Genomic DNA, 25,636 nt, shown 5'->3' on the forward strand with positions numbered 1-25,636 from the left:
GCAGGCGTCACTGCATGAGGAGCTTAGCTGGGTTTTGGACTGCTTTAGAGGGAGCCTGTCCTAAATCATGGCAAGTGTGAAGCCTGGAGGAGGGCAGCTAATGGTGGGAAGTTTCCCAGCGGTTTGTCTGGGCTGAGAGTGTCATCTGGATCAGAGGAAATTAACTTCTGAAGAGGGCGAAAAGGAAAAACTTGGGTATTCTGACTACATCCTGAGAATCTAGCCAGAAGCAGCCAGAACAGGGCTTGGTGGAGCGGTGCTGGCACACTTTTTTGGTTTCCTACGCAGCTTGGAAACCGGAGCAAGAGAGAGATGAAAGGCAGATTTGCAAAGAAGGTGGCAAGTCTGGGGGAGAGGGGGGAAATAACAGACCAAAAAGGATGGATGGATTTCCAGCTCATGCAGAGGATCCAAATATGCACATAAATTATTTTGGAGGGATGGAACTGTAGTTTTAAAAAGACACTGCTGTCAAAATCCCCAGAAAAGGTGCTTCGGTACCCAAGGAAATTCTCATTTTATTAGGTGACCAGAGGGCGAATGCCCAATGCTTTTGGTACCACATTGTACCAGAGCCTCCCTCGTGCCCCCCTCCCTCCATCCCCCACCCTCAGGTGGCTGCAACTCTGTAAAGGACACTTAGCATGTGAAGGGTGTGGTAGGATTGGATCCTAGTCAGATCATTACTGCAGCAGTGAAGAAATATAATTTCCCATTCACAAACCACCACCTCTTTCAGCATCATCTTTATTTGTTTCTAAATAATATATATATTCTTTTTTTTTTTTTTTTTTTGCTGTGTGGTCAAAAATGAAACCACTCTGTGTGAAAGTCAGGAGAAGTAAGCCAGGTTTAGACAGTGTGCAAAATGCTCTTTTCTTCAGAATTAAACCCAATTAAAGACCCCAGAGGGTTTGAAATCCAATGCTGAGATAGACACATGCGCAAACGTCTTCGCTGCCAGACAAATAATATCCCCCTACATCCAGAATCCAGCTACTGGGCTTGTATGTCTGTTTAGCACGGTGGGCTCTTGTGGCCAAAGGCTACAGAACAGAAGGGATGGGAAGAAGCGTATGTATCTAAAAAAACCCAAAACGTATCAAAACCCAACACTGTTGCCGCTGTAACGGTGGGTGGCGGCTGGCTGGCTGGCTTAAGACACAGGTAATAGCTTTGCTTTCTCTATGGCACATTTAGCACCTGGTCTAGCGCTGGGTTTCAGCCAGCGGCCTGCAGCGCTCTGGATGTCTCGGTCCCCAGATATCAGCTCTTTGAGGGATGTGGGGTGGTTTGTTTTGCTCTCTCCTGCCTCTGACTTTGCAGGTAATCCCTGGGTGGCTTTATCAGCTACCTTGGGAAGCATTTTAGCTACAATATCATACTAATTCCATAAACAGAAGCTAAAAGCTGCACGTATGGCTAAGTAACGTTGTATTGTGTCATTTGTAGTCTCAATGAAACGGTTGAACGATGACACGTGCAGCCTTTTAGCAGACAGTGGGGTGCTGCTATCGCTAATTTTTGGGGAAAAACTGTCATTTCCCACATAGACTCAGAAAAGAAAGTTTGCGTGTGACGTTGGAGCAACTCTAGAGCTGTGAATGCTTAGCAGAACTTTATTTTTTTTAGGAGTCCACAGATGGAAGAGAGCTCCAAACTGTCTGCTAGTACGCAGTTACGTGTGAACGCGAAAACTGCAGTTGCATGAACCATCCGCAGCGCAAGTTGTTGATGCAGACTGATTTAACAGACCTGTTCTTAATAGCCTCGCCTAGCTTGCAATGCAGCTTTTGGGGTGGAAATTGTAGTCTTTTATGTAGAAGTCTTGCTCTGCTGCAGGTAAACTCCCAGGCTGTGGGTCTGTCCTGGACCATCATGCCACAGGATCTTCTTGGTGGAAGCCTGTGTGCATGGAGCTGTGTTCGTGTGTGTGCACCATCAGATAACTGGGTTGGAAGGGGACTGTCCTGCTAATGGAAGTACAGGGTCCTGTGTTTTAAGGCAGCTGCTAGAAAAGGTTATGGTTTTGCTTGTCTGTTTTCAAAGGGCAGGAGGAAGAGGCTGGAGCGGGGAGATCCTGCTGGGTGGCTCAGGAGTGCTCTGCCTACATAGAGCTGTCTCAGCAACATCACCGTTCCCCGCTTGAAATGCTAAATTATTCTTCTTCTCTGTTTGCTTTTCTCAGCAAAATCAATCAAGAATTGATAATTTATAAGCTTTTGTTTGCCTTTTTCACTCTTCAAGGGGAAAAAAAAGAAGGATAAAGCAGAAGGCGATGCCACAAGTAAAGGAGTGTGGGGGATGCAGAGCTGAGCATCACCTCCCTTGTCTATGAGGTCTGAGGGTGCTCATTGCTCATGCTGGTGAGGGGGCTGGTCTCTGCTGCTGACTCTGTAAGGGTCTGCCCTTGCTGCCTACTCAAGGAGTGAGGATGTGAGCTGTGAGCACGCCTGTGGGAAAAACAGGGGCTCAACCTTGAGAGGTACCAGGCACGGTCATCCCCAGCAAAGTTATCCGAGTGTGAGCGAGAGCAGAGGATTGCCAGGTTTGTGTGTTTCTGCATGTAGAGTGCCATGGAAAGAGGGAGATTCGACTAGGCAGGTAGAAGGAGAAAGCTGGGTCAGCTGCCATCCCGGCTTACACCGAAAAAGAAATACCCTGTGGCAGCATATTCCACACTTCTAAGCCTGAACCCTGCCTGCATGCCTGTTGTCACGTGCCCCCCCACGCACGCAGGGATGCGTCCTCCTGCCTGCCTGCCCACCCTCCCCCAGCCGCTGCTGCCCTGTGGGCACACATCCTATCTCCAGCCCACCCCACCACCTCCACGCGATCCTCCCTGAATTGCAGTGAGGGCACGGGAGGAAGGAGCCGTGTCCCCTGGGAACTGCCCTACTTTGGGAACTTTGGGGGAAAAAAGAGGCGCTATTGTCTTAGAGATAAATGTTATCGCTTTATAGAAAGATAAATAGAATAAGGAGACACTGCTTAGATAAATAAGTGCTGTGGATAAATACTTGAATACTGTAAATAATTATGTAAACAGATGGGTGCACAACCAGTCCATAGACATGGATGATATCAGGATGCTCTTGTAGAATAGGAGAGACGCGCACTAGTTATACTGCCCTGATCCCGCTCTGAACTGTTTGTCCCCTTCACTGATGCTCCTGCCACAGCAGTCATTTGCATGGTGAGCTGCTGCTTTTTCTCGGGAAGGCTTGATTTCTAGTCTCCATACTCTGTAGCTTTCCAAGCGTTGCATCTCCAATTTGGAGAGCAGCCTTGGAAGAGAGAGCTTAATAAACCCAGGAAAATCCATTTATGAAAACAGCCTGACTCGGACCTGCCTCCAGTTCTGCTCCTGCGGGTTCCTGATCCAGCAGGACGAGGGGAGCTGAGCTGCGGGGAAAGCATCCTCGGTGGCTGCCTGTGCCCCGCCAGTGCCCAGGTCCCTGCTGGAAGCGATGGCATCTGTTGTGCTGCCTCCTCTGCCAAGCAGGGTTTCATCCTTTAGCAGATGGTCTAGAAATGCAAAACAAAGTCTCAGAGTGGACTATTGACATCCTTCCTTTGTAGGCTGTTCAGAATTTGGTTCAAATAGTCTATATTTGTCCTGGGTGTTTCAAACCGTGCTTTGGAGAATTTGGCTGGGAAGGTCTGGAGAACTGGCTGGCTCCCAAAGCTTTCCTGTGACAGATACTCCCTGCCTCAGTTTTCAGCCCTTATGCTTCTACTCATGACCTGAAGCAGCAGCACAGTAGTTGCTTAAATGGAGGGATGTGAGATTTTTGTGGTTTCCTAGAAAGACTCGGGCATTCAGCTTGGTTCTAGAAATCATAAAAGTTGGTGTGGGCGATGCTTCTTCAGAGCAGTTGTCTTCTCGTTTCTGGCAGATAACTTTTTACTTTATCTGCCCTGGCTTCCTGGTATAACCGACACTGGTCTATCCCACTTGACTCAATCTCTTGAAAAATAAGAGTTACTAGGTGGGTCAATAGCTGATACGGTTCAAAGTGTAGCCCATGGTGGCTTGAGTGATTCTGAAAGCTTCTCTTTACCTCTTTATCGTTTTTCTGGTTGCAGTTTAGCCAAGGATATGGCTCAGCAAATTATTTTATTATGTACCAGTCTCTTCTTGTGCAAGAAACTTTTCATTCTCACCCACTGATGCCCACTTTAAAGGAAAGCCAGCAAGATTTCATTACCACTTTACCAACCACCTGCTTGTTAGCAGAGAAGGTCCAAGACTTGACCATGCTACCAAGAACAGACTCTACTCCCACCTTCAAAGTTGTGACCGGTTGTGAGTAAAGGGTGAAAAATACCCCAGACTCCCTCTTTCCAAGCCTTCCTGTGACAGGCTACTGGCAAAGACGTGTTGTTTCGTAGCACTACCAGAGACTGTACTGAGAGCTCTGTTAAATATAGCAGAGCTGTGCAACACCCCCGCGTGCTGGACGTTCAGCCTGTTCCTTGCTGCGTGCCGAACAACGAACGCGGTGAAACAGCTTGTTCTTGCTGCTGTTAGGCAGAAGATGCTCGCTGTCTTTGTGTGTCGTCCTTGTGAGAAGTACGTTTGGGCTGGACAGCACGCATGCATCCCCCGGTGAAGATTCATCTCAGCCACGGAAGAAAATACTGGGCTGATTCATTGGGGAATTATCAGAAGATGGGTGTTCTCTATAGTGCCCTCAGATGGGCACTGGCCAGCAGAAGACCCTCTGGATCCATGTCTCGGTTTATGCCTGTTCTTTGGACATTCTCATTAGAAAATATGCTTTGGAAGAACTCAGTGCTTCCAGCAATATGTCTTGAGGGTCTTCTGGTCCCATCTTGCCATGACACATCTCCCCCCGCATCCCACCGTTCTCCTACCTCTTATTGTGCCATGGCTGCAAACGAAATGAGCAGCTCCCTGCACCGCACCGCTAATGGGGCTGCAGATTGATAGCTCCTGGTTGCAGAAACACTTGTCACGGGCTTGACAGGCTGCTCAAGGTTGCCTGATGTTGCAGGGTGGAGGGAGGGAGCCAGCAAGCTGAGTGCTCATGCTTTATGGCCCTCCTGGTGGGACTGGTAGGCAGCCTGGCATAGCAACTGCTCAGGGCATTTACTAAGAGTTTTATGAGTTTATAATTTTCAGAGGCCCTGAAGCAAAAGTGTCTTTAATTAAATTTTGATTGTCTCTCCTCTTCCCCCCCCTCCCCTTCCTACCCACTCCCCACTCTCATCCCTGCCTGTGGTTTGTTTACTGAGACCCAGCAAAGATTTCGGAGAACAGGTAGGAGTCTTTGAGCGTAGCCAGGAGGAGCAGAGGATTGCAAAGCAAACAAGCAGATGGCAGATATGATAAAGCAGCCCTCGGCCGGCACCGCCAAGCTCAGAGAGGGCTCTGCTATGCATTTAAAGGGTCCCACAGCAAGAGCTTCCTGCATCCCTCTGCTCCGGACATGGATTTGGCAAGGTGTCTGAGAGACTGATGGCCAGGCTGTATTCCTGTGCTCTCATTTGCCTGGTGCTTGGATCCTGGCATTGCTTAGGGCTATCTGGAGAGTGGGGGTGTTGGGGACGAGACGGCCTTATGTTGCTCTGCGTTGCCCTGCTGTGGCTGACATGCACATGCAGCCATCCATCTCTGAGTGGTGATCCCCTCTAGAGGGAGAGCACAAAACCAAAGGAAAACAGGCAGCCCACATGTATTATTATTTTGTTTTTCTTTAAAAGGAAGTTCTAGAAGAATAAGATGAGAAATTAGCCTGGCCTTTGTGGTATATTGTCAAGGGTATAGGGATGGATCCTCCAGGAGAAGTTGCCTTGGCAAGGACTTCCCCCATCGCCAGTCTTATTTTGCGATCCCTCCTCAGCCACTGGGTCGGTGGCAATGTCCCTACCCAGCCAAGTGATGTCAGCCCTGTGAATAGATTTCTATCAACCCACTCAGCCATAAAGAGCTGCAGTTAAAGGGCTCTGGAGATATAATGGTGTCTGCGTAACTGCAGTGATGATTTCCTTGAGAGGTAGGATGAAAGGTGGCTCTGTTCCACTGCTTCTGTGGAGACTTGATAGCTGCTGCTAGAAAGCGGCTTTGTTGTGGTCCAGGTGCCTCTGCCACCGTGGCTCTCCCTGCCTCATGCTGCTTTCTGGTCGCATGTTTGTGCTGCCTGCATACTCAAGCCATGGTCCGTAGGGTGCTACCAGCCCGATGGGTGCCTCCAGGCAGGTGAATTTGGGAGTGGGTTTGGCAGGGTCTGCTGCAGGATGCTCTGGCAGCCTTGAAGTGGGCTTTGTGCAAGGGGCACTTGGCCTGATGCTCAGTAGACACGTGCTACTCCCAACTAGAAAACCACCAGCCTTGTGCAAGCTCCCTTTTTCTTTATTTTTTTCTTTTTTTCCCCCCTTGTCACTGTGCTGTGGGTGAGGATGCTGTTTATCCCACTCGCTCCTTCCTGCTCCCTCAATAGCGCAGATGGAGAAGTCGCATGACCTCCGCGTGTCTTCAGGTCTGGCTTTCCAGCGTGGATGTGTTGTCGTGTCTTTTGTCGTGAGCTACAAAGCCGTCAAGCAAGGGATGTGTTTTGGGGGCATGGGGTGTGGGACAGGGAGACAGCACTTAGTTGCGGAAGTAAGTGCCGAACGCCCCATTTTTCTCTGCCCTCGTGGCTCGCAGGCTAACACGAGGCAGCTTCCCTCCCACCTGCCTTCGGGATGTTGATGAAGTAGCTTGGGGGTAGGTTGTGGAATATGTGTAGGGAGATAGGGATTTGGCTGGTGATGGCTCTTACGCTCTCATGCTTTAAAAGCTAGCGGCTGAGGTTGCAAGAACCAGCAGAATCAAAAAGAGATGCTGAAGATCCTGCCTTAATATCCCTGGGGCAACTGTTTTGATGCCCAGTCTCTTGCGTCCTTTCAAGAGTCCTTTTTAATAGGGTTTTCTCCTTCTTTACGCCTCTCTCCTGGCTACAGGAAGATGTTTGTTTTGATTCTGCAGCTTCCAGGGCTGGCACCACGTTCAGGTGCCTCTGGTCTCACATGGAGCTTCATATGACTTGTCCCCATTCCCTGGCCACCCGCTGCAGCGTGTCCATCTGGTTAACTCCCACCCTTCATTTCTTTTCTGAAGCTGCTCTGTTTGTACGGCTTCTTCACTGGCGTCTTCCAGCCAGAGGCAGCACCCCGGTTAGCTCCTGATGTTGTAAAGGACAGAGGTGGAACTGGGGGTGATTCCCGCCGGGGAGCTGAGAGATGAGATGTGCTCTGCCTCAACCTCCACGCTCGCGCTGGGCACCAGCTGCTTGTTTCTCAACCGGAATCAGTGGATGCTGCATTTCTGCAGACCAGCCTGCTTTAATTGACAACTTACCTTCTTGCTGCATAAAACCTCTCGTCCTGAAAAGCTTTGGTGTCGGGCTGACAGGGTGGCAAGCGTCTGAGCATTTCTAGCTGGGCGCTGGAAGACTGGCAGAGCAGGAAGGTGCTGGGAGGTGCGAGGCAAGCTCCTTGCAAGGGCTATGGCAGAGCCCCCACCCTGGGACTGCCAACCCAGTGACGCGGTAACAGGCGATGTATTTGCTAGCGCCTGTATTTAAATGCAAGCGGCGTTCCTCGCTGACCTCCAATGGGAGCTGCGTCCATGCCTGTAGCTCACCGTTGAGGAGGGGAGCGTGCTGCGCTGTTTAGAAAGGGAAATTTCCCCAGGCCTTGGAGGAATTAATCATTTGATATGCTGGACTCTTGCCTTCTGACTGATCTATCTGAATTACAGATTAACTGGCAGCGCAGGGACAGAGGAAGCCATTTCAATGAATAGCTGTCTAATTTATTAAAGGGGTTGTTTGGGCTGGTGGATTGGCAATGCAGCAAGTTCTCTGAGTGGGAGTTGTTTTCTGTCCCCCTCTGCATCTCCCAACCTTTTATCCCCTGCTTGTTTTATCTCCCTGTTCACAGGACCCCTCTCAAACTTGATGAGGGTCCCAGCAAGGCAGGTGGAAACCCCAAAACAGTGATACTCATTGCAAATGAGCTGTCAGCTCCCAGAAAGTTGTAATTTCGGAGCCTTTCTCTAGGGGCCACTTCTGTGACTTTTAAGCAAAACCACCACCTTTATGACCAAGGACTATAAATTTTGGAGTAAGGTGTGACACCAGTGTATTGATGCTGCAGTTGGTATTAGCTGACCCCAAAAGCACCGGTCCCTTTCCAATCAGTTCTGCCTTGAGAATGTCAAGGCCTCCCCCCTACCTGTAAGTCTACGATAGGCTCTTGAAAACCTGCAAAACCTCATTTCTTTAGTGATTTTTTCCCTTTAGCAAATGTTAATCCATGGACTTGCAGCAAAGCTTGACTTCTCCAGCGCTGTTATTGATGTGAGCATCATGGGCTGGGGAGCACCAGGGCGGCCCAAACCCTAGCCCCGCTTCCTCTCCCAGTTGCTCAGCATGAAGGAAAAAGGATTTGTTTATTTGTTTGTGGATATTTCTGACATGAGCTTCATATACCAGGAGCGTCTCATAATATTGCAGGATCAGATTCAGGATTTAAACCATTATACAAGTTAAATACGTTTTGATTCTGTAAGCAACACACTATTTATCTTGGGATAGAATAAATCTGAGAGACTGATATCACTGCTGGAGATCATCTCAAGGAGGGCTGTGGAGGGGGGAAAAAAAAAAAAAAAATTGACTTTCTGAGAGGCAGAAGTTTTAAATTTTCATTGCCCTCATGCATGAACTAAGCCAAACTATGGTTGCAAGGATTTTTTATTATTTTTTGACTATGTAAGGATTTATCCTTTGGTCTGAAAGGAAACATCACGGGTCTGATTTTAAGTTTGGGTCTACAAATTCACACCCTGAGCGAAGGCAGTCGCTTGCTGGCAGGGACTGGGCACATGGGGCCATCTGCTGCTAGTGAACCCAGTCCCTTGGCATCTGCAGCCTTGATGGCTGCTTGATATTTTCATTAAAATTCCATTTAAAAACAAAAAGGTCAAAAGTTGACCAAAAAAACAACCACCGAAAAATATTTTTGTTTGAAAAATTACAAGCACTATTAATTACTGCACGAGAACCAGATGGTAGTACTGACCAGTTTAGTTTCATGGTCCAAGCAGGATCTTGAAAAAAAACCAAGAAGAAAAACACAGAGCAAAGATAAACCATGTGTTGTGCCACGTGCTTTACATTTTGAGCACGCCTTCCATTTGAAACCTCTGAGCAATGCAGAGCAGGGCATTTTTTTTTTTTTTAACATGTGATTTTTTTTATCTTGACAGAATATTAAACCGAAATAAGGAGGCTTGAAAATTAACGTCCTGTTATGACAGCAAAATCCCTCGGTGTCTTGGGAGTCTCATAAATTGGATATTTGGAGAGGGGACACACAGCTCCCTGGGCTCGGAGAGGCTCCGGTTACCGCTGGAGAAAATAAACCTTCTCGGCGTAGGGGCTGCCGGGCTCCGGGGAGAAGGCGCTGGTGTCAGCACGAAGTGATGTGGCTGGAAGATAGCCTCGTCAGGCTAATTGATCTGGAGCCTTTGCATTTCCTGCCAGGGCTGCCTGTCTCCTTACCCATAATCCCTACCCCTTTGATGGCCCATCAGGAACATGGGACTTGGCCCAGTTTTATGTCCATCCAATAACATTATGAAATTGATAGTGACATGTCTATTGGCACTAATTTCGGTAAGAGATTGGAGCCAGAGGACAAGCGGTTTGCTTTCATGGTGGCTAAGCTTTCCAAGTAGATCAAGACAACCCAAGACTGATCTTGCGGCGGCCAAGGCATGGGAAGGGGAGTGGTGGGAGGGGGACAGAGGCGGCTGGTGGACCCGGGCAAGGAGCTAATGAGAAACATGCTCAACGCTTGCACTTGCCTTCAGTGTGCAATGGTCCTGGGTGGTGGGAATTGTGTGCTGCTGCCCTGGCTTGTGCTGCAGAGCTGCCGCTGGCAGGGCTTTCTCTCCATGGATGGTGTTTATTAAGCAGCGTTGGGCACCAGTCTTGGCAAAGGTCAGGAAAACCCTCGGGCAGGAGGGCAGTAGCGGTCCCAGCTGTTGCCTCTGAGGCCTTCAGTGGTTCTCGCTGTTCTAGGTATTTCCTGGCACAGACATACGTTCCTGCAGTATCACGCTCTTGGCTCAGGTCAGCAATCCAGCAGCAGGCTGGACACACCGGTGGTGGAGCTGTGGATGGAGTCCCTCACCAAGACATCACTGGTGGCGTCCTTGTACTACGGGAGCTCCACACTGAGCAGGTTAGATACCACATCCTAAAGCTTTCACCCGGTGCTGGCCACAGTGTTGAAGGTGATGCGGCTACTGCAGCCTTAATGCACACCGTGTGTGAATATTCTTTGGTGGCTGAATTGCAGGATAAGACTGAGGCACAGCTTAAACCACCTCTGCTTTCCTCTCTGTCTTGTAGCTGTTCAGCCAAGGTCTGGTCTGAGGTGGGGGAAAGCATTGCCTTGGTGCTGAGCTGGAGTTTGCAGAAGACAGCCCCTTGACACCTTGCCAGGCAGCCCTTTCTCCAGCCTCACGCTGCGTTCACACATTCACCCGAGCAAGGGCTTGGGGAAAATGTTTATCTGTTTGTCATAGTCTCACCCTGCGGTGGCTGGGGGCCAGGAGAGAGGATAAAAGCCTTGGGCTGTTGATAAATTGGAAATGCAGAAAGGAAATGTGTCTGCTCAGTGCTGAGCAGGCAACCCTGCTCCGGGCTTGGGTGTTTGTGCGGGGTCACTCGGCCCCTGGGTGCTGGATGCTCACGAGGAGGAGAAATGCTACCAAGGCCATGTGCGAGCCCCTAGGCGAATACGGCCATGGGGTCCTGAGGGTGTTGCTGCCTTGCCTGTGTCAGTGGGACTGTCCCCCTCGGTGTGCTTGGCAGCACATCTGAGCACGCTTGGATGCCCATCAACCCTGAGTAAGCCACCATCCCCTCGGGAAGGGGTGTGAGTGAGTGAGCATCTCCCTTTTAGCAAGTGCGAACATGACCCAGGGCTCAGCAAGTGTGTGTTAGTGCTGCTCTTACGTGGACGAGGTGCGTTGCTTTGGGAGACCTCTTGGCACCTCCCGCGCAGAGCAGGGGAAGAGCCATAGTTTGGATCTGCAGATCCTGAAGCTTTTCACTGGAGGGGCCAGGAGTGAGGAAGCGGCTGCACATGGGCAGGTTGGGGGTGCAGAAGTGCCGGGGCCTCCTGTAGACAAACCGTAGGAAACACCGCAGTATATAAAGCGCGTCTTGAGAACAGAAGAGATTAGAAAGCTGATATGATGTTATTCCGATTGATTTTGCTGTTGTATTTATACCTGGAAGTAAAGAGCAGACATACTGGAAATCAATCGGCCCTGTGCTCTTCCTCACTCCCTCTGCAGCACCGTTTGAATGAAATGCTTATATCATTTTTACGGTGTGTCTGTGATAGGGATGAGTGAGCCAAGAGATTAATAGGCGCTGCTGAGGCCTTTACCCAGCTGCTGCCCGGCTCTCGCCTCGTAAAGCCTGCACCGCTCCGGAGTTCAAGGTGCCCCTGAGGTGACAGCTTGGTGACCTTGTTTGGAAAAAACCAAGAGGCAAATCTCTAGTCAAGAGGAAGAAAGGGGAAAAAACAGTAAACGGCAATAAGCAGAGGCTTTGGGACAGGCAGGATGGTGCCCAGCTCTGGAGCTGGGGGCTGGGTGCAGTGGGATGATGGAGACCTGGGGGAAGAAAATGAGGTTTTGGCTTCTAATGGAGCCGATCCCATAAAGAGGGATGGAAATGATGGCGTTGTGCGTGGGAGATAAGGCAACGGGGACCTCATTTTGATGTCTCATTGCACATCTGGTACCTAACAGCCACCCAAATGCCTCACCAGCCCTTTCTGAGCCTTGACCTTGGGGCTGGGGCAAGGAGGGCTGCCTTGAGGGGATTTCAGCTCAGATTGAGCGGGGCCATGAGGGGATTTCAGCTCTGCACAGATGCTGCGTCCCCGGGTGCTCTGCTCACTCCTTCTGCCTCATCTAGGTGTGTGTTTCCTGGGAGCTGCTGGCGCTGGCTCTGCCACACCAAGATACCATCTCGGGAGGTTTCTGTGCAAGGATGGATGTGTTGGACCCCGTCTGGCTCCTCACATCCCATGGGGAGCACGCACGCCCAGCAGTGGGAAAAATTGGCTTGTGACCAGCAAATGGGGGAAGCCAGGTGGGGGGAATGGTGGAAGGTGACCGGGGATGGTCTGAACGCCAGCACTGGCATCAACAGGTGAAATACTGTCTTCCTCCCTGCAGCGACAATCGAATAAAACACACTTTTCTCCCTCTTCTGTTGTCTATACCACTAGCTAGTTTTTTCACCTGACCTCAGCGGTAAAAATGTTTTCCTGTTGGCAAACGAAGCGGCTTCCTGGTATCCGTCCCCTGTTATGTAGGAAAAAGTGTTAGCTTGTCGATACTCAAAGAGTCAGCAGATCCTTACGTTGCAGGATCTAAAATATTCTCCTGGTTACCCCCATGCCCTGTTTGCAGTCCCTTTCCTGGTTATGTGTTTTCTGAGCTGAAGAGGTTTGGTATTGCTGGGCTGGGAGCTTTAAGCCTAGATATAAAAATTCCTGCTTTGCCTTCCTGCGGGTGCTGGCTGGCTTTGCTGTCATGCACGGCCCTGGCTTGTCAGATCCCTCCCTTTTTAATTATCAGATTGTCTCGTCATTTTTACTGTAAGCATTTTCTGTTGCTTGTTCTGCTGGATTTATGCATTTGGGCCGTCATATGCATTGACTTTATATTTTATATGATTTGATCTTAATGTTTCCATTCCTGAGTGTGAGTGCTTATAGGATTCATGTCTAAGCTCAATAAATAAACCTGAGAAAGGTTGGGGGGGGGAAAGGACATGAGAGAATTGGGAGAGGTTTGGGGATCCTCTACCACCTGATGGGGCTGGAGTGATGCTCCATGCTGGCACTGCTCAGGTGGCTGGAGGCTGGCATGGGCAAGGGGAGGAATGTGCAGGGCTGCTGTGTCCTCCTGTGCAGCAAAAGCTGCCATCTCCCCCTGCAAACACCTGAAAAAAATCAGAGAGAGAAGGAAATGTCAATATTTAAAGAGGGAAAGGGGTTTTTGTAAACAGCAGCATTTTGGCAGACTGTTTCATCAAGAAAGATCCTGAAGTGCTTTAAGGATCGCCTGTGTAGGCATCGCCCACTGACAACGGATCTGACAGCCCTCTTTTATGCAATAATGCACCTGCAGTTTATAAGAGGGTGGAAGGTGGCAGCAGGGTGGGGGAAGAGCCATGTGTCCAACCCAAGCGGTGGTGAGTGCAGGGCACCCAGGCCTGCCCCTTGTTCCCTTTCACCCTGAAGCGCAGTGGGATTTTCAGCTCCTTGAGATGGTCAGGGCCCCGAACCCAGCATCTCATTCAGGAGCAGGGAAAATGGATTGCTGCTTGTCCATTTTCTTCTGCCTTTGCTGCTGGAGGGGCTGGAAGCCAAGGATTTGGAGTAGACCCTTTTGAGAGCTCAAATTTATGTTCTCGGAGTCTTCATCTATCTGCAAAGCTCAAGAATGTGTGCTGTTTCCCCAAAAAGCCGATGGGACAGTCTGCGCCCCGTGGGCCGTGGCAGAGGAGGGGTCAGCACCTTTGCAGGCTCTGCAGCTGGTCATGGCGTGGTTCAAGCCAGAGCTGTGCTGTATGGGCCAGCCTCTCCAGCAATGCCCTCCAGCTCCCGTGGCATGTTGCAGGGGTTGTGCAAGGATGCTAGGATATCCCAGGCTGAATTTGGGGCGGGGAGACAGAACTGAGCTATACGGGTGTGGGAAAAGCCACTTGGACCTGGTTCAGGTGGTGGCGACAAAGCAAGCGCACAGGGAGCGGGGATTAGGGGGGTCTCCGGTTAAAGCCCAGTGTTTTGTACAAGTTGAGGGATCTGCTGCAGCTCAGGGGAAGAGGTGCCACATGGTGGACCATCCTGCAGTTGGGATTGGTGACCCTGGGGATGAGGAGAAGCGGCTGCTTCCCACTGCGGGAGGGCAGGGGATGGGCTGGAGCCCATGGCAGTCTGGCTCCAAGCAGGTTCCACACAGGCACCAAGCGCTGACTTGGCCCCGTGCCCACATCTGCCAATAAAAATTAAGAAATTGATTTCCTTTTGTTTGCCTGACAGGGCAAGGCACTCTTTAGGAGACAGTAAATGCAATCTCGCTCTGAGCACGGCTAGATTTTTAATTGTATTTGTTGTGCTTGCGCTTATTGTTTTATGAGTTTCAGTTCCCTTCTTTGCTGGTGCGGAGATCAGCCGTGGGGCATGGTTTGATTTCAGCTCCAGCAAAAGGCTGGAATATTTTTTTAAACATTTTTTTGTTTGCTTTCCTGATGAACTGAAATTTGGGGTTAGTTTTCTATCTCTGTTAAAAAGAAACGTGTATGTGCGTATGCATAGCTCTGAGTTGTAAAGCTAGGCTGAGATATCCTGTCTTGGAATAATCTACTTGCCAGTCAGTGATACGGCCCTTTGAAGAACAGCGTTTAAGATTAAGATCAGGGAAATATGGAAGTGCCAACAGAGGTTTGAAGTCGGAGGAGGAGGGGATTTTATATATAATATATTTTGGAGTTTAATGAGGTCTGCTTCAGCGCTTGCTGTACAATGCATGGTGACCCACTTTACTAGGAGAGCATTTTTTTTCTAGTTATGGGTCATATACAGTTCCTAATTAAGTAGGTTAATTATATGGCTCCTTTATATTACACAGGCAAATGTGGATGGCACAATTAGCTCTTGCAGTGATCATTTTTGATCAAAAAATGATGTTCTGAGCGACAGCTCCCGGAGGCATGGGTGGTGAGAGGGGGATTGCCCTGCAGCCCTGAGCGCTTGCCTCATTGCGCTCTGCTTCAGCAAACTCGAGTTTCTGTTCTGAGCACGTGGCCTGGGATTTGGATGGACTTGTCCTTTCTGAAACCACGTTGGAGAGACCATGGCCCCATCCTGGTCCAGTGCTGCACCCACGGTGCCTCAGATGCTGCCCAAACCTGGTCTGCGGTGCTGGCGAGGTCCCTGCTTGGAGTTTCTTTGGAAGCATCAAAAAGGGAAGAGCGCTCCTTGCTGAGGGTTGTTTGGTTGCAGGTGAAAAGTGCTGCAGCCTGGGAGAGCTCTGAGCAGCATCAGGCCCTGTAGCTAAACCGTCCTTGAAAGAAGTTTCTTTAACCTTTCCCTTCCCAGCCTGGCAGAGGCTGAGCCCCTGCAGCATCCCTGGGTTATCTGTTCCAGGGCTCAACCATCCGTACTGCTAGGCATTAGGGAAAACATTCAAACCCTAATCTCCCTCAGTGCAATTTAAACCTATTATTTCTTGTTTTATCCCCACTGGACATGGAGAACAGCTATTATATTTCTCTTTGCTGCAACCTTTTACATATTTGAAGGCTGTTATCACGTGTCCCTTCAGCCTTCTCCTCTCAACACAAAGTATAATTCTTTCAGTTTTTCCTTGGAGGTCGTTTTCTACACCTTCGATCATTTTTGTTGCTTTGGAGAGGTTACTGTGATAGCAAGCTGGAGTTCACCTGTCTGCCTTGAAGCTTTCATTATGTTACAGATGTTTATGAAGTGACCATTATCTTATCTTCTCTAATCTGTGGTTATTTGTAAAGTACCCTATATTCCTGAGCCTATGTTTTAACAGAAAGTATAGCTCTTAGCCTTGATAAATAATTTACCATTATGATATGATCATACAAACAGTATTTGCTCAGTATTTGCAGAGATGATAATATCAGGGTGGATGCAAAGCAAGAAGAGCTAGAAAATTGCTGGGGTGGATGGACCACAGCCTGAGCAGGAGGCTGGGGGAGAAAAGAGGGTGGAGACAAGGCTGGGAATGGTGGTGGTTGAATGAGGCGTCTTTCTTGGGAAAGAGGAGTTGGCTGTAGAGGAGATGTGGGAGGGAAGGGAGAACAGCATTGCTTCTTGTGACGTTTCCAAAAGCAACGTTTTCAAGGTGCCTCGCTGCTCTTTGGTTAACATCAGATTCATTTTGATCCTAATTTTCTGGTTGTCATGGTTGACTCTCTTGCTGGCATTGCAAAGGGGCAGGCTGGCAGTAGCTGTACTGCTGGGCTGGAGCAGGGGCTGACCGCCTCTTCACTCAGGGGTAGCCCTGGGGAACGCTTAATATCTTCCCAGCCTTTCCCTGCAGCTCTGTGGCTCCATCACTGCTGCTGACATTGCTTCCTTGGCAGGAAAACTGCATGGGGTTAGCATGGAGAACAGCTAAACTCTGTTCTTGCAGGCAGTGTGGATGCTTCTGGCTGGTGAGATCCCTGCTTGGATGGAAGGAGAGCCATCAAAAGCCTTTCAGAGTATAGACGTGACACGTTCGATGCTCAGAACATACAAAGACTTCTTAAAGTATTAACAAATAGACTCTTTTTATAGTTAATTTCCACAGCATGTTTGTCCGTAGCACAGACCGAGTTATTCACAGAAACAGCTACTGCATCACTGTTTAGATTTTAAGTTTCAGAGGGGCTCCAAAACATTTTATATTGTGTTTTACGATCATAGGATGGTATATCAGGAGTTACCCCAGGGTACCCTTGACTATTATTCTGCATTTTTACAGTACAAAACTGGCTTCTTTTCTATGTCCCTCTGCCCATTTCTCTGTCAAGTGGAAGGTAAACCTAAATTTTAAAATCTGTACTCTCTTTCTTTTTACTCCGTTTTTTTTCTTTAACCTTACCTGGAAAATGCACTGCTGAAGCCAGTGAGAATTCTTCCAAATAAAGCCATTCATCAGCATTATACATCAGAAACTCAACCTATTTACCTACTTAACAGCAAAAAATATATCCTATTGCCAAGATAGACTAAAAAAATTGAAGTCTAGGTAGCTGCTTTATTTCCAGGAGTTACTAACGGCAGTATATATTTTGAGTGTCAGAGCAATAGTCAAACCTATAAAAGTGATCGGTGACTGCTTGATATTAATGATGTTTTTAAAGCTTGTCTCAGGCTTGCGCAGTGAGTCCAGCACTTGTCTGAATCTCAAAGGGGCAACAGAGTGTCCGTGCGCTTAGAGGTAACTGGATCTCAGCTGTGACCAGCCAGAAGAGACGGGAATGAAAGAATGAAAGTGATAAAGAGCCATGACTGTGTTGTAGGAGTTAATGTCCAGATTTCTACACAGCCCCCCCACCCCAAAAGTTAATAGGAGAAACTTGGAGAAGTCCTCAGCTGTAAATTATGTCGTTAATCCAATTATATTCTGTGGAGGATATTGGGGTGAATTGGCTGAATGATATAGAATCATAGAATCATTAAGGTTGGAAAAGACCTCTAAGATCATCGAGTCCAACTGTCAACCCACCCCCACCACCCACTAAACCATGTCCCTAAGCGCCTCATCTACACGTCTTTTAAATATCTCCATGGATGGGGACTCAACCACTTCCCTGGGCAGCGTCTTCCAATGTTTCACCACTCTTTCAGTAAAGTGGTTTTCCTCATGTCCAATCTAAACCTCTCCTGGCGCAACTTGAGGCCATTTCCTCTCGTCCTATCGCTTGTTACTTCGGAGAAGAGACCGACCCCCACCTCGCTACAACCTCCTTTCAGGTAGTTGTAGAGAGCGATGAGGTCTCCCCTCAGCCTCCTTTTCTCCAGGCTAAACAACCCCAGTTCCCTCAGCTGCTCCTCATAAGACTTGTTCTCCAGACCCTTCACCAGCTTCGTTGCCCTTCTCTGGACACGCTCCAGCCCCTCAATGTCCTTCTTGTAGTGAGGGGCCCAAAACTGAACACAGTATTCGAGGTGCGGCCTCACCAGTGCCGAGTACAGGGGCACGATCACTTCCCTGCTCCTGCTGGCCACACTCTTTCTGATACAGGCCAGGATGCCATTGGCCTTCTTGGCCGCCTGGGCACACTGCTGGCTCATGTTCAGCCGGCTGTCGACCAACACCCCCAGGTCCTTCTCTGCTGGGCAGCTTTCCAGCCACTCTTCCCCAAGCCTGTAGCGCTGCATGGGGTTGTTGTGGCCAAAGTGCAGGACCCGGCACTTGTCCTTGTTGACCCTCATACAGTTGGCCTCGGCCCATCGATCCAGCCTGTCCAGGTCCCTCTGCAGAGCCTTCCTACCCTCGAGCAGATCAACGCTCCCGCCCCACTTGGTGTCGTCTGCAAACTGACTGAGGGTGCACTCGATCCCCTCATCCAGATCATTGATAAAGATATTGAACAAGACCGGCCCCAAAACTGAGCCCTGGGGAACACCGCTCGTGACCGGCCGTCAACTGGATTGAACTCCATTCACCACAACTCTCTGGGCCCGGCCGTCCAATGTTATATGTTATGTTATGGACTATGTTATAGTCCATGCTAGCTCAGTGCCTACCATCATCAGAAATATTTCTGAAAGCTTGAATGCTAGTGCATTGCATCCACTGGGTGTGTTCCTTAGGACTCTTGAGAATGTGATTTATTTTGGTTTTTTTTCAAGACCTGGAAATACAGTCAGAGGCAGTAAACTGTCCCTGGATTATTGTAAGGGTAGAATATACTTTATGTGGTGTACTATACCTGTGGTGTCAGGACTGCAACTGCCTTGGCAGTTCTTGGGGTTTCCCACTTTTGCAGAAATGGGAAGGGGTTGAGATGGTCATGGAGCATCAGAGTTCGTCTCTGAGGCTTTTGAGGATTGGTAGATCTTGTAGATGTCTAAGCTTGGCAGCATTGGCTTGAACTGGATGACTAAGAGGCTGAGTTCATTCACTGGACCCAGTGTTTGCTGGGGAATGGGAGTGCAACTGTGGATCAGCTGAGACATGGTTACCTCTTACCCCATAGATCTTGGACAGATTTGGGGCATGAAACTAGGGATAACACATGTAGAAAGTCCTCCTAAGATGTAAGCTGCAGAAAAAAAACCTGTGGAGTGTAAAGAACATCAGACTCCGGATCTGTTTATTGGCAAGGAAACTGCCATCAGAACATTGGGTAATAGATGCTGGCTGTGCTTAGTTTCACAAGTACCCAACCTTCTTGATGATGCCCTACTCTTTTAGATGTAGCCATGTCCTTCTAACCTGCTTGTGCCAGAGGGACACTGCCGTGATCTGTGTTCCTTAAAAATGAGGAGGTGCTGTGCAAGCAAGGACGGCAAGGGTTAAGTGCTGGCAGGGCTTTGTGAGCCCCTGAGAACTATGTCCCCAGCAGGTCTGTGCCATCCTGGCGTATGTCCCATGGCTGGTTACGAAACCAACCATCTCCCTCCAGTACTAATGCTGTTGGAGATGTCCTCTTTGCTCCTTGTCACAAAGGTGTGATTTCTGCTCTCAAAGCAGAGGACAATGAAGACTTCCTTCATATCATTCATTAGAGAGGCCTTTTCACATCCCACTGCCTGATTAGGTACCTTCCTTTGAAGCAACACCTTGGCTGCTTAGGGAAAGCAATAAGCCCTCAATAGCCTTTCCCACCGCTCCACTGCAAGGGAGATCTTCATGGTCTCTCCTCAAATTATTTACACCAGTCTATACCAGCTGATATTTTTATGACTTGTTTTGTGAACTGCACCGTGAAATGCAGAGGTCTCCCCTTCACACTGCAGCCGGGCCGGCCAGCTTTGCAGGGTATGGCCGAAGGAACGCGTGCACCATGCAAAACCCGATCCTCCTGGGTTGCATGCAAAGAATTGACATCACGAAAGAACAAAAGTCACTTAAACTGAAATTGCCGGTTTGCTTTTTGTGTTTGGAGAAATACAGTGTGCGTAGTCCCAACAGAGGCATCTTGCGGCAAGAGCTGAATTTTGCCTTTGCGTCTCAAAAGCTGGAAGTCACGTGGGCCCGGGGCGTAACATAGAAAAAAGCCAGAACCTGCCAGAAGGAGTTCACAATAAAGGGAGACTTTTTTTCCTTGTGACTAAAACACCTGTCACGGCTGCCAGGACCCTGCTAATTACACAATAACTTTATTATTTCCCACTTGGAAGAAAAAACAATACTTGAAGCTCCAAAAATGAGCAGCCTTTAGACTAGATTAATGCAAGCAGAATGATTGCACGGAGCCAGTGTTCGCCCTGTCCTCCCAGAAGCTCCAGAGAGTAAAATGGCTTGAAGACTCCCCTCCTTGTTGCTAGTGCTACATAATAAAGTAATTGTGCAATTAGAAGTAGATTACTGATGGGAGAGAGGCATTTTCTATGTGATGTAGGTAAAAGACTGGCCTCCCTGAATAGGTTTGAAGCCTCAGTGCAGCATCTCTGCTTGTTTTTGCTTGAGCTTCTGGTAGCATCCAGACAGGAGAAAAAGAGCATCTCTAGTTGAATGTGTTTTTTCTTCCCATGTGAATATATAAGGGAGGTCCTCATGGAAGGTTGCAGTGCGGTCCCCACATTGCCCAGCTCCTCAGGATCCTGTGTTTACGCAGCATGAATGGCTGCAGTATGGATTAGAAGGTTTCACCTCATGATGGAGGTGTTTGTGATGTTGGTTTGCAGGTCGGACCCCAGGACGGGTGAAAATAGGTGGAAGTGGGGAATAACGTATTAAGGCCTGACATCCGCTGAGGTTTCCAGCCTTGGCAGCTGATACCAAAGGCTGAAGTTAGAAGGTCTAAAACTAAAATGAAGCGTAAGCCAAAAATTGGAGTGCAGCTGAATATTGTGAAATAGCTTTGTGTGGGAAGCAGGCCTTGGCTCTCAGGTATGGATGCTCTTTCCTTCATCACTTCTTTTTACCTATGGGAACAAGCCTGCCATTGGTTAGGGCAAGATTAGAACAGTGATGCTCTTGGGCACTGGCACTTGATTTTAAGGAGTCGTGGCTGGGGCAGGAGGCTGAAGGAGCTGGAGCACGGTTGCTGGCTGGCCGTCTGCGGGAGGGAGATTGATGTGTGTGCATTTGGGCATGCTGGTGTTTTGCGGACCTTCTCCATGGAGGTAGACAAGGATGTGTAAGTGGGTGCTGGAGGATTTAGGGAAGGCACGTGGACTGTGCTGAGGGCTTCTCGCTTATGGAACAGTAACTTCAGGACTTTGCATGCGGGTCAGTGCAGAGGGACCACCTCGAGCTCTCTGCCAGGTCCCTCTCAGCCTGGTAGTGATCGATAACAGGTCCCATGAGCAAGCAGCAGATGGGGAATTGGGAGTTAGAGAAGTACTTGAGATGGTGGCAGATGAATTAGAGGAGACAAGGAGGAAGGAATCTTCTGGGTTTGTTGCAGCTCAGCCTAAAGGTTGTGGCGCTGCCTTCTCCATATCTTGCTGGAGGCTCTCCTCTCTGCCATCCCTGTGGCCTCCAAGGGGTGCCAGCATGGCAGAGGGGTCCGTCCATGGGAAACTGCCTCTGTGCTTTTGCTCCCGTGAGAGCAATCAGTGAACACCGGAGAGGCCGTGGAGGGATAGGAGACTTCCATTGCTCCCATCTTGCAGGTCTGACTACTTTGCCTCATTTCCTTGCCTGTCTAATGGTGCTGTGAGCTTTTCGGGGTCAGGACGGTAAGGGGCAGATGTTGCCATTCATCGTGGTGGTGGAAGGCGCATGAGCTGAGCAGATCTGCTCCAGTACACCATGGGTCCCTGTAGGTATCAGCCTGACTGAAGGGCTCTGTGTGTGTGCCCGGGTGAAAATGGAGGAGGGGAAACAAGATGGGCAACACATGGGGCAAGATAAGTGGTGTGAATATGGGTTTGGGGTGAAATAGATCTTCTTTGGGGGTGATGTTTCTCCAGTCTAAGCTCGGTGATGTATTCTGCCGAGCTCGTGATGCCAGGATATACAGGCACCACACTGATTGATCTATCTTGTGACAGCCCTAGGAGAGGACTTTGTGCAGGACTCACCTCTGATGTGGTGTCACCTGTAGCTACTTTAAGCCCTGCAGGGTACATCAGCCTGGTACCCCAAAACCAGGAAAGAAAACTTGAGGTGTCTTCCCTGCCCTGTGAGATGCCTGGAGAAACTAGCCCTGGGGATGGGACAACTGCCAGCAGTGCTAGGACAGACATCCTGGCCAGGGGCTGGTGGTGATCCACTGCCGACCCGCAGTGATCCATACCTGTGCGGTCAGCAGGTCTTACGGGTCCCCTTTCCCCTGTTGTACCTGACGGATGTGCGTGGTGTTTGCAGGTCCCGTAGCAGTGATCAGCGGAGAGGAGGATTCAGCCAGTCCCCTCCACCACATCAATCACGGCATCACGACGCCCTCGTCCCTGGACGCTGGCCCGGACACGGTGGTGATCGGCATGACCCGCATTCCTGTCATCGAGAACCCCCAGTACTTCCGACAAGGTCACAACTGCCACAAGCCAGACACGTGTGAGTGCCCGATCCGGCTGGAGCCCCCTGCGAGGACCAGGGGATGGGTTGGGGGGGATGGGGGAAGGAGGGCGAGGAGGAAGAGGTTAAGAGGATGAGGAAGAAGAGAAGGAGGTTTTTGAGGAGAGTGGGTCTTGGTATGGTCCAGAAACCAAAGCGAATCTCAGGTTTCAGAAATCACAACATACATGTAGGTGCTTCCAGAGAAGACTTTCCACTCTCACCTTCACCTCCCTTCACCCTCCCTCCGCCACCCACCAGTCACCTTCCCCCCTTGCCTGAAAGTGCCATTCGAAGCTGGGCTCTGCCTCGTCGGCTCCGAACGTGAGGTCCCAGGCGTGAGCAAGAGCCACCTGGGAGCATGGGGATGGAAGTGACCCGTCTGGCCGGGGAAAGGACCTGCCTCCCCTTCCTCCTCCAGCAGTTTCCCAGCCATGGGGCTGCCTCCTTGGCTCCCCACTGGGCCAGGGAGAAGCTCAGGACACGTGGCCATAGATGGGGCAGATGCATGGAGATAAAGAACAGGAGGCTTAGATGTTGGTTGTTTTGTTTTCATGGGCTTCTGTAAAGCTTTTGCAGCTTCCCCTTATAAATCTGGGTTGATGACTGGGCTCGTTAGACTAGCAGGTGGTGATCAAGTGGTCCTCTCCATTTTGCGCTCCTAAATTCTGAGCGTAAAAGAAAAGTGCTGGGTAAAAGGATGCAGGGAGTGCTGCGCTGAAGTTGCCTCTGCTCTCCCCTTGGCTGCTGCTGACTCATTAGCGCAGGAGACATAACTCACCCCCCGGGAAACAGGGAGGAGGCCAATCTCCCAACCTGCAGAAACTCGTTCAGCATTAAGTGCTTGGCAGGAGTGTGCTGCTCCCCGGCCACCGCTCCTCTCGTCGGGATGGGGAGCTGCGGCTGCTGCTCCTGTGGAGGTGTCCCTGGGGCAAGCCCTTCCCGGGCGCTGCGAGCCAGTGCCTGAGCCGTTATCACCGTGCTTCGCTTGCTGGAGCGATGGGGCGTACCCAATGAACGCGTCCGGCTTTCCCTTTGATTTTCATTTTAATGTGCTAAATTCAGTCTGTTTGTAGAGAGGGGGAGGAGGAGGGCAGTGATTAGGCAGGAGTGGAGAAGCTGAATGTGGTGTGTTTTTTCTGTACTGTTAATTATATATTTTACGTTTCTTATAGCACCGCATCTCAAAATGATTTACAAACTCTGATGGCTTGGGAGGGGGGGCTCCCCCGCTTTATTTTTTTCTTTCCCCTCCTGTGCTCTCCTGAATCTCTTTAATCTATGCGCCGACCATTTCAAGATGCGGGTGCTGTTGCAGCTGTGCAGTAGCAGAGCTTAAACCTCAAAGGATTAAGTTTTGCTCTGAGCGTTTGCCCTGTGGGTCTTGTCAGATCTAGGTGGGTTGCAGGGGAAGTCGCTCGCAGCAGGATTTGGCCTCAGAGTTTCATGGGTCTATGGGTCTGTTTGATTAGGATCTGAAGAGTTCACAGAGGTGCTTGGGGGTGGCATCTGGAGCTGCTTCTCCCGTGGAAGGTGCTGTGGGGGTGAAACGCAGCACTGGTGACAACCGTGCACACTTGGAAATCCACGACAAATCGCCACCTCCGAGCTCCAGGTTTCCCGGAGTTGCGAGGCAGCGGGCCTGAAACCAACCCCCCCCCGCCCCAGGCACTCCCTTTGAGTGCTAACAAGAGGCGAACCACAGCTGGATGCTGGCAGGCTGAAAGCCCTTATATTTTTCAGAGTTGCTTGTCATTCACGAGGCAAAACCCAGGCTTCGAGACCTCAGGCAGGGTTGGATTTGGTTTGTGTATTGTATTTTAGTCCCCAGGACTTTACTTGGGCAAAACTTCTGACTTCACTGGTGGCTTTGCTTGAGACTGGAAAGTTTCATAATTCACCTTTTAAATTAACCATGCTTTGGGGAGCTTTCTCTGTAAGGGTTTTGTTTGATCTGATGTGCTCTGCTTAAGTTAAACCTGAGCTGGAGAGTACTTGTTGCTCCCATTCTCCCTGTGGTTTTCATGCCAGAGGGTTTTCCTTTCCCCCTGTCCAGAGCTTGGACACAAACACTTCTTCATTTGCTGTCACTTGTAGAGAGGAGAAATCCTCTGGGCTGGGGAGTGCCTCGATACCCAGCTGAGCCTGTACTGATGCAAGCTGTCACCTCCCTCCTGCCACCCACCTCCTGCAGATCCCCCATCCAGCTGTGAGCGAAGGTGCTCCGTGGCACCCAGTGTCTCTCCTTTGCACAGAGGTGTTGCTAGAGCAAGGTCTTCAGCAAGCAATTTCTCTCTCCATCGTGAAGCTTTTCTCCTTCCCTCCTCCTGCAAGCGTCCCTATGCTCTTGGACGTTGTCTGGGTTGAGGACATGCCGATACCCATTACCGCGCTGCAATGAGGAGAGCAAACTCTATATGCTTAATGCAGTATTAATAGTACATTGATGTGATATAGATTTCTGTCACCCTCTATACTAGCAAACATCGCTTATCACGCAGGGATGACAGATGTTTATTCCCAGCCACTTAGCTCTGCATAATGGAATTGCAGCTGAAATATGGAGAGCAGCTCCCTGCCCGCAGAGCTGCAGCCCCTCGCTCCCGCTGTGCAATGTTGTCCTGTGGGCTCTCCTCGTTACCATGTCTTCAAGGAGATAGAGACGTGTTCCTCACTGGGCATGCGCTGTCCTCGCGTCGATGGGATGAAGGGCGCAGGAGCCAGCTCTCACCTCTCAACTTTCTGGGATTTTTGCAGTTGTCTCTTACCCCCTTTCTGCTACTGCCTGATGTAGAGCAGCAGGAGGGACAAGCTTGGCTCAGGGTCCTCTTTCCCTTCCCGGCTGAGGGCTTCTCAAAGAGCCATGGAGGAAACTGCACCACCCTGTTTTCTTGTGATGAAGCACTAAGTCTTTGAGAAGATGCTCCCCCCATCTTTACCCTGTAACTCCATGGCATGCTGGGCGGCACTAGGGTTTGCAACCAATCCTTGTTTCAGCCATTCTCAACTCTACCTGGAGGGTTGAGCTTGGCAATGGGGACAAGCAAAGAGCTTGGCAATGGGGACAGTCCAACCACAAATTGATTTCAGAAGAATAAGCTGAAATAATCTTTTTCTCCTGATCTTTTGCACATGGAAGAGAAACCAAGTGGCATATCTGCTTGGCAGATGTCAGCAGGAGGAGCCACAGGTTATGATGAGTTTGCACCTCTCTATATTTGGAAATAAACAGATGAGAGGAGAAGAACGGGACTTGTGGAGCAAGCACTGTGGACAGAATATGTGATGGGGAGATAGGGTGTAGGACCACATAGCTTCAACCTGTGG

General features: G+C 49.8%; 1 protein-coding gene across 5 annotated transcripts in view; it reads left to right on the top strand.

Annotated features, from left to right (window-relative positions):
- Positions 1-25,636, top strand: part of NTRK3 (neurotrophic receptor tyrosine kinase 3) — a 224,871-nt gene that overhangs the window by 99,371 nt on the left and 99,864 nt on the right. For all 5 annotated transcript variants that reach the window (XM_009276575.1, XM_009276578.2, XM_009276576.2 and 2 more), the window contains one exon: positions 22,121-22,309. In XM_009276575.1, coding sequence (XP_009274850.1) covers positions 22,121-22,309 — 189 coding nt within the window. The remainder of the gene's footprint in view (positions 1-22,120; positions 22,310-25,636) is intronic.

This window comes from Aptenodytes forsteri, unplaced genomic scaffold, assembly GCF_000699145.1.
Source record: "Aptenodytes forsteri isolate BGI_AS27 unplaced genomic scaffold, ASM69914v1 Scaffold1, whole genome shotgun sequence".
NCBI classification, from domain to species: domain Eukaryota; kingdom Metazoa; phylum Chordata; class Aves; order Sphenisciformes; family Spheniscidae; genus Aptenodytes; species Aptenodytes forsteri.